Source organism: Chaetomium tenue (assembly GCF_020726465.1).
Source record: "Chaetomium tenue strain MPI-SDFR-AT-0079 chromosome Unknown F5144scaffold_1, whole genome shotgun sequence".
NCBI classification, from domain to species: Eukaryota; Fungi; Ascomycota; class Sordariomycetes; order Sordariales; family Chaetomiaceae; genus Chaetomium; species Chaetomium tenue.
The window spans coordinates 3,669,515-3,680,615 of record NW_027117329.1 but is presented as its reverse complement, the minus strand read 5'-3'; the positions used below and the strand labels follow the sequence as shown (position 1 = coordinate 3,680,615).

At 53.9% G+C, this 11,101-nt stretch overlaps 3 protein-coding genes across 3 annotated transcripts; 1 reads left to right on the top strand and 2 right to left on the bottom strand.

The window, feature by feature from the left end:
- The first annotated feature begins 852 nt into the window (after positions 1–852).
- On the top strand, positions 853–3,117 carry F5144DRAFT_556229 (uncharacterized protein). Its single transcript, XM_066787964.1, has one exon. It carries the CDS (start codon positions 1,098–1,100, stop codon positions 2,835–2,837), a length of 1,740 nt encoding a protein of 579 aa, XP_066648745.1. The 5' UTR covers positions 853–1,097; the 3' UTR covers positions 2,838–3,117.
- Positions 3,118–5,418, bottom strand: F5144DRAFT_625478 (uncharacterized protein). Its single transcript, XM_066792226.1, has 5 exons — positions 4,885–5,418; positions 4,636–4,814; positions 4,121–4,576; positions 4,001–4,066; positions 3,118–3,930 (listed from the first exon to the last, which is right to left on the bottom strand). The coding sequence occupies exons 1-5, from the start codon at positions 5,124–5,126 to the stop codon at positions 3,242–3,244; spliced, it is 1,632 nt and encodes a 543-aa protein (XP_066648744.1). The 5' UTR covers positions 5,127–5,418; the 3' UTR covers positions 3,118–3,241.
- Positions 5,419–9,277: 3,859 nt separating this feature from the next.
- F5144DRAFT_476947 (uncharacterized protein) lies at positions 9,278–10,366 on the bottom strand (the record flags this gene model as incomplete). The annotated part of the gene is made up of 2 exons (XM_066785038.1): positions 9,278–9,426; positions 9,853–10,366. Coding segments are annotated over 2 exons (663 nt in total), but the record flags the coding sequence as incomplete, so codon positions are not given.
- Between the last annotated feature and the right edge of the window lie 735 nt (positions 10,367–11,101).

Below are 11,101 nucleotides of genomic sequence, written 5' to 3'. Positions count from 1 at the left end.
ATGGGTGGGACGCTAAAGAGGACTGTCACTGCCTACCTATGTACCTACCTATTAGGAGAGAGGATCGGTGGAAGGCGGCGCTTAGGATGTTGATCGCGCTGATGATCATAGCCTCCGCCCTAAGACATTTCCACAGTGACTTTTGGTCTTCATTTATACATGTATTCACAACATTCTGTTCGTGACGGACGATCCCTGCGGCCACGCCTGGCTGGAAGAAGAGATTGGACGGCGCTTAGTATTTTGGCAGTATGCATCGGCCATGCCAACGAGAGTGTTTCGGATTTCCCGAGCCAGTCCCGTACAATACCAACGGGATGTATGCCAGCCTTCGATAAGAGGGTCTTGGAAGGAGCCTTGTGTGGAACGCATTCAAGTTGCATCATGCAGCACAGACGTGGACGAACGCACAGGGGGTTTTCCTTCCCTCTTTGGGATGATAAACTGCAAGTGTCTCGAAATCTCAGCCCAGGCAACAAGTCTTCTTCGCTACAACCAGCTTCAGTACCTAAATAAAGTGTTACATTTATGCGGATCACCACGATGTAGGAAATTGTATACCTTAGGTAGGTAGGTACCTAGGTAAGGAGGACTGGGGTTCAACATGGAACTATCTACTACGCCTGGCAAAATTGAAAGTACCTACAACTTGAATGTTCGTGTTCAACGTAAAGCTCTACGTAGGTAGGTACCTAGGTACCTTCTTATATTTTTCTCGCATGTCAAATTGCTAGCGGTGTTGTCTCGCCAAGGGATGAATGTGGGGGTGTGATACAATGATTCTAGTCACAGTGGTGATGGACTATTTTCTGACTGTAAGATTGTAAGTAGAGGTACTCGTGCATGCATGCCGCCTGAGCAAGAGCCATGACTGGTCCGGGCCGCGCGATGTCAGGGCCGCTTGATGGTCCGGGCCGCATGTTCCGCGCCTACCGGCGAGCAGCGCCGCCCCCCGCCCCCATAGCGCCGCAGGCCCGAAGCATTCAGCTCGCCAACAGATGGTGGCCATATGAAGACGGTGATACCTTGTGGCACAGTTGCTGCTGGCATACTTCCTCTTGTTGGTTGCGCGGCAGGTGGCAGGAGATCCAGTAAGCATGGCCTCAGCGGAGGAGACCTTCTTCAGCACTGCCCGATCCCGTCGGCTGGCTTGCGACCGTTGCCATAGACACAAGCTGAGGTGCGAACGGAGTTCCGTTATTGTCAATGGTGGCGTTGTCGTGCCGCTCGGGCCCTGCAAACGATGCCTCAAGGCGTGCATTCCCTGCCAGACGGTCCAGACCATTTCCGGGGCTTTTACAGCAGCCAAAACGGGTCATATATCGGCGCCACGCAGGTCTGCTCGGGATGCAGATCGGGCTGCGAGTCCAGCAAAACGAGCACCCTCACCCGCACGCTGTCCGACTGCCTCTACACCACGCAACGTGCCAGGTCTAATCCACGACGACACTTTGTCCGGCACGGATACCGCGCCTTTTGAGATCAGCGTCGCGGATGCCGCGATGCTAGACGTTAGCGACTTCGACTTCAACGGTAGCGAGTTCATCGATCTGGGCAGCAACGGGGTGCTCAGCTCCCCCACGCCTACATGTATACAGAGTCCGCGGGACCATGGCCGCTTGGTACGAGATGGCGAGATTCGCGATCGTACGCCGATACCTCCCCACAACCAGCCTCAGCCGCGATACGATGACTTTGCGAATGATTTAGCGTCCTTTGGTACTACGGCGCCCAAAGACGACACCATCTCAACGCTGCCTGCTCTGACAGATGTCGAGAAAACCAGCACGGGATCCAGCAAATCGGCACCAGAACGCGGGCCGCGCGAGGACTGCAGTCAGCGCCTGCTCGAGATACACGGGCTGCTTCTCAACGAGCTGCAGTGTATTACACCCGCGGATGTGACCGATGCCCTGATGTTCCCGGAAAACGGCAGCTTCTCGGGTCACCCTCGAACCGGGCAGGGGCCCGGCAACACCGTAGTGCACCGAGTGTTGTTCACTTCCGAACGTCTTATCGAGCTGCTCAGCATCCTCCGAGCGGCGGACACAGGGTCCGAGGGTGGGCCCTGTGGGACTGTGACAAGTCAGCTCGAGAGGCGCATACCGAACACGCGCCTACGGCAATTTGCGCTTCCGGCCGGTGGTTACGGCAGCGTTACGGAGAACGGTAACGCTATCAATGGAGACAAAAGGGAGGCGGGCATCGGCCCCAGAAACACATCATCGTTCGTGGACCTGCCCATCGTCATCTCGATTCTCACCTGCTACGTCGGGCTACTGTCTGTCTACCATGCCATCTTTTCACATATCTACGAAGCGCTGCGCGTCTATGAACCCTTACGGGCGGCGAAAATCCGGCAGAGGGCGTGGACAAGACGGGGGTCGGTGCCGGGGCCGAACCCAGGGCCGGGGCTGGTCCAACCTCGCGTTATCTATGGGGCCGATGAAGCGGGTGGTCGGCCGGCGCTCAACGTTCTGGGCATCCGGATCCAGTTGGAAATCATGACGCATATGTTGGAGCAGATCGACAGCGCCCTGTTCGGGCCGCGGGTATCGCAAGGGGCTGACGGGGACGAGGGCAGGACCGATACCATAAACCGCGGCGGAGAGGTCATGTTTGGGCACCCGGCTACCAAGGCGCTCCTTGCCACCATGTTGAGTCATGAAGGGTATGACTCTGGCGTGCCGGCCGGCCCGTTTGCGGATGGCGATGGCGATGATGACGACGATGATGGCTATATGGAGGGCATGCGCGGTTGTAGAATGGGGTTTAGAACTTTGATGGGACTCCAAAAGAATATCCGCAGGTTGCTGCGAACGAACAGTTTCGGGTAGACAGCCCCTGTTCGTCATGCTTTTGACGATCTTTCCCTCTCCATATTTTGCCTTCAGGTCCATTTCCCGGGGGGGCGGGGGGCCAAAAGTTAATTGGCAACACCAAGAGGATGGATGAAGATGGAGCAAACTGGCATGCAGAATAATTAATGGGATGTGTTATTATGATGAGGACCATTCAGGGTAAATAACGCTTCTCAAAGATCAGATTGTAGATCAGCTCTATTAATACAGAGCAGTCTAGTCGATTCAGATCGGCCATTCCTTCAGATCAGTCGGATCAGATGAGCACCTTACAAATCTGATAATTTGATTGTGATCTACACGTCTAGCTCAGGTACCTACCTTGAGTAGGTACTCAAGTTTTACCACTAAACAACATTACCCCTGAAAAGCATAGGTTCTCAGGTCCACATAATGCCAACCACAACACCAACCACAACACCAACCAGTAAACCCTTAGCATACACACCGTCGCCGCACATGGATTTTGACGCCGCTGAGTCCGAGACAGTAGTAGCCTGCGCAACATTCGTAGCTGTAAACGCCGCGCTGACGGACACGCTCGTGGCCGCCTTTGCCGCCACGAACAGATCCTGGGTATCGTCCTGGACCTTGTACTGCAAGCTGCGCTGGCCGTTGGTAAACGACGACGACGACGACCCGCCTGCGTTGCTCTCCCAGACCAGGCCGCCGGAGCCGTCCACGATGGACACGTCCTCCAAACGCTCCAGGTTGGACAGCGACAGGGTGGCGTTGTACGTCCCCGGGCCGCTGGCCTCGAGCGGCATGAGCACGTAGCCTTGGGATTTGGTGCGCGGATCTCGGACCCAGAGAGGTTCGTGGGCGGCGCGGATGATCTGTTGTTGGTTGCCGTCGTCGGTTTGGCGCCTGGGATGGGGACGAGGCTCGGATCCTCGCGGGTAGCTGACGGGAGTGGCGGGGAAGTTGCAGGTGTTCATGCGGATGATGTATGGATCGTCTTGTTTTAACCCTAGATCGTCGTAGAACTGGCGGAGGAACACGCCGCCGAGGTTGTTTTGATACCAAGAGATGCACGTCACTGTCGGTCCGCCGCCTTCCATGGAGGATGCTGCGGGAATAGGTTAGTGCCCATAGAGATGCGCGTCTGGATGGGTCCGATAGTTGGGCAAAAACCGTACCTGGTGGGAACTCGTCACATTGCATGGAAAAGTATTGTTGGTAGAGGTTGCTCCAAGTTAGGCGTTCTAGCGTTAGATTGTCAGCCTAGAGATATACGCCTGGGCTGTACCGCGACTTACGTGCGCAACCCATAGTTCGGCAGGCGGCTGCTTCGTTTCGTCCCATCCGCCTGTGCAAGAGAATGGCCCGGTCGCTAAGAACGTTCTTGGGGTTGTGCCTCCGTTGATCGCGAATACCTTGGCACATGCTGGTACACATCTGATCGAACAGATCGTCGACGCAAATGAAGTCGAGAACCGGAACGCAGTTAGCCTCGCCCTGCACCTTGATGTAGTCCCATCCACCCGTGGCCCTGGGAGCTAGACCCGTCGGAGTGCACTTGTCAGTAGACCTTGTCTTTGTGGAAGTAGTCGTAGAGCGAATTGTGGTTACTGCGCTGCGGGTAATAGTAGACCGCGACGTTGTAGTCGATCGAGAGGTGGATGTAGAGCGAGAGGTGGATGTAGATCGAGACATTGACGTCCGAACCCTCCGGCATAGCCCTCCCCCAGAGCAGGAGTAGCCCACTGGGCAGCCTAGTGGTTTAGACGTGTTAGAGCAAGACCCAGTGGCGGGTTGACAGTCGGGGTCCTACAATAGTTACCACATGCAACATCCGTAGCACTCCTACAGCAGACACTTTGACCCCCAGCAGACAGCTTGCAGCTTGCCCCTTGCCTGCACACGGTATTCCCACAACAAATAGAACCGGGTTGGGCACAGAATTTCCCACCGCACGTCTGAGCAGTCTTGGGGCAACACCCAGTCGGTGTACTAGAGGCGGCGATAACAGAAATATGTGATCAGTGAACATGTCAGGTTCCATTCAGGGCCCTCTACCCACCAGTTGTCCCTCGCGTTGCAGCATGTTTTCGGGGTTGGGCAAATGACGTAGGGAGACCCTGCGGTGCACCACTGCTTCTGCCGGTTGAAGAGGTTCCGGGTCAAGTTTGGAGAGGTATCGCTCATTGCCGACAAAGGCGCAAACAGGTCGTTGGCAAATTCCGAATAGCCCGTGATATCCTCGCAGATGCAGGTGCCAAGAAGGCCGGCCATCACGGCCGCAGTCGCGAGTGTGAATTGCATCTTAAGTAGTGTAGTGCTGTGTTGGACCGGTGATTACGTGGTGGTCACTCAATCACCCGTCGAGGAGGATGAGATCCGGTGGCCATGTTATCGATGGGGTGGCTTCTCATGAAGGTCATATAATCCAATTTACATTGGGTGGGCAGCCACTTTGTCGGTGTAACTTTAGCCCTAGCCACAGCTGGGCGGCGTGTAGTGTAGGTATTTTTGGTGTATTTTGGGCCTGCCCTAGCGTAGAATCACGGTCTTGGGAGCGGAGCCTCGCCGAGGAAGATGGCCGTCACTGGTCAGGCGGTTCATCTCTCGACCGATGTGGCAGTAAGCTTGGTGGCCATTGGATACTTTCTGTGGGCTAAATTGAACAGGTGGGCTGCGCCACTGTCCTTGGTAGCCGATTGTGTTGCATGGGAGGAAGGCTGCCGCTTGGCATGCCCTGATCGTCACTCGAACCTCGGCGCTCTAGAGAACTTGGAAATTGGAACTACTACACAGGCAGGTAGGGAGCAGCTCACAAAGCTCGATCACCAGTTTGTAAGTCTACTGGTTCTTAACGATAAAGAGTGGAGAGGGTTTGGGCTGCTTTGAAACAAAAACCCCGTTGTGAGGCTACTAGATCTGAATCAGGTTGAGTTTATGCTAACGGGCATATGATCATTGATCATCCACCGTATCTGTTGCCTTCTTGAAAGGAGGAGCTCCCTCATGGTATCGTTTACAACCACTACACCGCAGCGTTGTCCGCCACCAGTTTTCCCTAGTGAGGCGAATTGCTAACATGTTGATCCCGATTTCACCATCGAACGTACTGAAATCCATGGTGATCTTTCGGTGTGCCAGCCCCGGCGACTAAGTGACGAGTGAGAGATTCCGGGATGAGTTACTGTCGCTGTCCAAAGCGTTGTGCCCTCGGAAAGGTACAAGAGGAAGGGCGGAACTTGGTTTCTGAAAGCAAAAGCAGTCATGAGACTCATGACCAGTCGGTTCTCAGTTATAGGAAGCACATACCTATCCAAGGGACTCATGTTGGATGTTAGAGATAACATCAAAATTGTGACAAGATATCCGCCCGGCGTCCTCGTGTCACACTCGTGCCTTGTGGTAAACTGCCCCCTGAACAACCCGTTCGTGGTACGACAACGAACGATATAACCTCGAGGTAACGCCCGGTTCTATCACATACGACCATACCTGCCAGAAAACACGGGATCCCGTCCGCTCTCCCCTAGTTAAACTCGCAAGGGCCGGATCAGTAGTTGGGTCGGTGACGACCAGCGAATCCCCGGTGTTGTATGTTTTTTTGCCCGTTTTTTGGCCCCGCGGAGGCTCCATCGCGAGTCTTGGCAGGGGTTGAGGTCGGAAGAATGACAACTGCCGAACGTACTAAAGAAATCATTATTACTTGGGCTCCGAGGAAAGGGGATCCTTATACTGTCATGTATTACCTTTCTCAAGGAAAGTTGCGTGCGAGGGCCCAAAGTCAATCCGAACCAACCTACATGTAGTTTATTCAAGCGATCCACCGTCAATCAGCCCCTGACAACGCTGTGCCCAAGGAGTCAAAGACTGTAGGACGACTTCGTACTTGCATTGCTCACAAATTCCAGTAGCAGGTCTCCTAACATGGCTCTGCCTAGTACCCAAACAAACGCTCCTTTGCCTTGAATTGAGAATTCCCGAACACGAGATGCCATGCATGCAGCAGAGCAGTGGACTTGACCTTTCCCATCCCGTTCGACAAACCACGTGGGAGCACGGCCCGCTTCCTCCAGGCAATTTGGACTCCATCACACCTGATGCACGCTAGGTCGAGTCTCATCGGGCTTCGCTTGTGGTGCCCTTTGTCAATGGCAGGGGGTGACCTCATCCCAAAAAGCTTGCTTGAGGGGTCGACTTGGCAATGGATCACTAGCCGCTGGCTGGCGGCCGGCATGGTGTAGGATTTTCTATTTTCTGTCCCTCTTTGGGTTTGTAGCAGCCGCGAGGCCCGTGGCTCGAGATCGGTCTGAATCTCAATGCAGGCAACGAACCAATGTAAACCTTTGTGGACCAAGGGAAGCTCTTGAGCCTACTTAGGTACCCAGTCCAAAATGCATTACCGTTCGGGATTGGATCACCGGCCTGGGGTTTCCTCTTGTCTTCAAACTGTCAGTAACTACAGAGCATAATATACAAGAGTACCAGTTAATGAAGGGTGCTACTGGGTTGTACCCATGACCCCATTCATGACGATTTAGCATCATAAAGGACCTCATAGGTGGTGAGATGATCGTGCTCTGAACTTAGCGAATGGTTGTTTTATGACCACAATGGAAAATAGAGTCTTGTGATAGGGGACACGTTATATTGTATAGCTGGCCGTTAAACTCGTCAGCAAGAACCTATCTGCTATTCGGACGCCCCAAGGGAGCTACGAAAGGTATATTATTATTATTCATACTCCGCTATGCCCTAGGGCGTGCCGGACCCTCTACTATTTAGTGTACAGGAAAACCGTGCCCTCCCGGGCCGGGTGAAAAACCCCTACCAACAATCAAGGAACGATGCGTTCTGGTGAGTCTACGTATACAAAGAGAGGAGGCCTCCTGGCCTCCGAACGGGGCGCTTCAGGCCGCCGTTTCCAGCTCGAGCCTCCTGGCCAAGCTGTACATCGGCAGCCTCCCCGAGTCCATCAGCCAGTCGAGGATCCTCCTCGCAAGCCGTGCAGTCGTGGGATTGATACCGTGTAGAACTGAGTAAAAGTCCCGTCGTGTCCGAATTCCAGTTCTCTCCCATCTTCGAGTCAACGGTGGGGCCAAACACCACACTACCAGGTGTTCGGCAGTCTCTCGTCCCTCGCCACACTCGCAGACAGGCGTCAGAACCTCCGGGACTTCCCGTGTAAACAAGTACTCCCGTAAGCCTATTGCTCCCGTCCGGATTTGAATGAGCAGTGAGCTTTTCGCCTTGCTGAGACCGTCATGCCTCCTTAGGGTTTCGTTCCGGAATAGCGTCTCCCGCTGATGGTCAAAGTCGTCCGCCGGCCTGGTGATTGCTCTGCCGTCCCGTTCCTTTAACCACCTCGCTCTCCAGGCCTCTTCTACTGCCTTGTCCGTGTCTATGGTTCCCCCCGTCCAGCGCATGATCGTGCCCGCGGCTCTCTCTACCGCCGTGGGCCCTTGAGGCCTCAAGGTTCGCGGTCGGCCCCTGTTGCCCCTCCTCGAGCTGAGTCTCTGCTGTATCTTGCGGCAGGCGGTAAGGATAACGCTCCCCGCCGTCTTTTTGCCGCCTTGGCCGTCGTCCAGATCGGGTTGTTGGAGTCGGTTTTCGAAATCTGCAAGCCGTTTGTTTAGGTATAAGTCCAACGGTGGTACCCACGTCTCTGTCTCGGGGTTACGGATGGGGGTAGACTTAAAGGCTCCCGCCACAATCCTCAGGCTCTTGTTCTGGGCCTTCCCGAGGGCCTTGGTGATGCCTTTCTTCACCGGTTCGCCTCCCACATCCGTGGGACGAAAGGTATATTAATATCTTACGATTCCACTTAAATCATTGCTCCCATTCTACAATAAGATCCAGCGTTCTTACAACTGGCCCTCGGTGCTCATCTTGACGACTGGAACTGTAGAGGTCTGGGTCCTCCTTATTCTTCCTTTTTCTTTTTTTTTACGCACTGACCAGGGAGTCTCGACGACGCAGCTTCAGAACACCCAACCAACAACACTCCACTATGTGCCGGTGGCAAAGGCAACGTTATCGCGTCTGCGGGCATTACGCGGTGGTCGACAACTCGACGTACTACTACAAGAGAACAGAGGAGTGCGATGGCTATGCTGCAACAAAGAACAGCTGCACGTGGAGGTCCTACGAAACAGGGCGGGACTACATTATTGAGGGAGACTGCGGATGCCGCTCTGGTTAGCTCCAGTGTCCGTGGTCATGAATACAAGTGTGGTGGGCAGCATGGCCCTTAGAGGGATACGTGGTGTGAGACGGATAAGGAAACACAAGCAACGGAGCCTTTAGTTCACTACTGAACTGGGGAGACGGCCCCTGGTACGTCCGACCAGAGGGCGAGTGGGTCTTGACTTTTCGATTTTCCGTTTCTCGCGCCGCGGCGCCTTTGTATTTAGGTAGTCAGGGGGCCGGACCCTCCTTGAGTTAAGGAGGCAGACAATCTTATTTTTCTTTTCCATAGTTGCAGAAGTGACCCTTTTCATACGGTTCTCTGAACCGCGGCCCTGCGACCAGAGGGCCAAACGCGTAGGCGTTACGAGACCGCGATCGTAGGCTTCGCGGCGGAAGTTTACTGTTTCTGAGCCATCTTCTCCCTCATGCGACATTGACATCACAAGGCGTGCTGCACGCGGCCCAAGCGTTGGTGGTGTGTGTGGTTTTGAGGTGTATCACCGCTTCACTACAACCAATTCCTCCATATACACAAGATACGTTGATCTAATCGGTAGGTATTCTTCCCTGACCCTCAAACATTTCAACGAGCAAGGCTGCGTTGTTGTAGGTTGCACACGTTGAGTTTCGGCTTAAGTGCCTTCATACTGGGGCTTAACCGACTCAAAAATGTATGGAATTGACCTGTGTGCCTTATCATAATCATCGAACTTGGTAAGAAAAGGGTATCTCCGTGGGTATGTAAAAGTAAACCGTCAACGCCGTCCCTCCTCCAGCTACCCTCAAAATGCCAGGATGTAAACCAGCTCCCAAACACAAAAAAAAAACACCTGTTAGTTTGCACTTCCCATCCCCTTCTCCTTGCTCTTCTCCTTGCCCTTCTCCGGCCCCTTCGCCAAGCCCTTTTCCTCCGTATCCTCTCTCGGCTTGGACCTGGACAGGTACCGCTTCCAATCCAAGCCACAGATGGCGATGGAGCCAATTGCCACTCCAATAAGCACCGATACGACGATCAGAATCACGAACATGGCTGTGAGGAATGTCTGGTTGGTTGCCGCCCGCCGAAGAAGTTGCTGTGGAAGATCCCTAATCTTTTGAAGCGCGTCGTTTGGGAAAACGAGGAGCGGTATCGTCGAGGCTGTGTTATCCTCTTCGTGGTTGCGGAGGAGACTTGTAGTCTGAGGTGATTGCCGCGGCCTTGTGGCGAGCCATGGCTTTGCATCCTGGCTTATTTGTGGTGTGGGTTTGATGGCGGCAGATGTCTGGAGGGGCAAGGCATGAACCAACTGGATTTGTAAAGCCAGTATCAAGCCAAGAGCGGCTAGGAACGTGACCGTATAAGAAGCCTTGAAAAACATGGTTTCCGATTTTGCTAGTTGGGCTGGATGCAGCGTTTGATGGTGTGCCCAGACAATGCCAGGCCGGTAACGATGTCGAACATGATGCTCATGAGACGACCGTTTATAAACTGCTCTCTATATCGAGATGCTTAACGGCACGGTTTCGCTGCCTTGGCGCCCAAAGAATCCTGTGGGATCGTGCCGCTGCGGTCAGCGCTGCGCCCCTTAGCCGCCCCATAAGTCCTACCATGTAAACAACTCTGGTTGGGCTTGCTGGACTTGATCCATGGTACCATGCAACCCTAAATGGAACTGCACAGGTGCTCCAGCCTCGACTTAGGCAGTCGTGATGCCTCGCCAATGCGAGAACGGCAATTCATTTTTGGATCTACACGAGCCCAACGGACAACACTGCCAACAATTCCCATTACTTAACTTTTGAAAGGCTGTGCAACACAAACTGTCGATAACTCCGAATATCGACCTTGAACCCGCACACGTGGGCCCTTCAAAAACAACGTTTCATTCTTGATGTGGACGTCAGCTTCTGTCCTTGGGGGCCAGAATCCTGATGCGGAATCCCTCTGCTGGTCCCCTTATGCGGATGAGGTGGATGGATGCATCTTCTGGTTGCAATTCTGGTAGTACTCAAGAGGACCTGTTATTATACTTCTTTAGTTCCTGTTTTGGCCGTACTCTCTGGCCATGTTGTTGGTAAAGAATAATATTTTGGGATACAACTTGCCCTTTATC

Coding starts and splice junctions, on each gene's coding strand:
- F5144DRAFT_556229 (XM_066787964.1), top strand. CDS start 1,098: ATGGCCTCAGCGGAGGAGACCTTCTTCAGCACTGCCCGATCCCGTCGG.
- F5144DRAFT_625478 (XM_066792226.1), bottom strand. CDS start 5,126: ATGCAATTCACACTCGCGACTGCGGCCGTGATGGCCGGCCTTCTTGGC. Junction 4,815..4,884: donor TGCAACGCGAGGGACAACTG/GTGGGTAGAGGG, acceptor CGCCGCCTCTAG/TACACCGACTGGGTGTTGCC. Junction 3,931..4,000: donor ATGTGACGAGTTCCCACCAG/GTACGGTTTTTG, acceptor CTATTCCCGCAG/CATCCTCCATGGAAGGCGGC.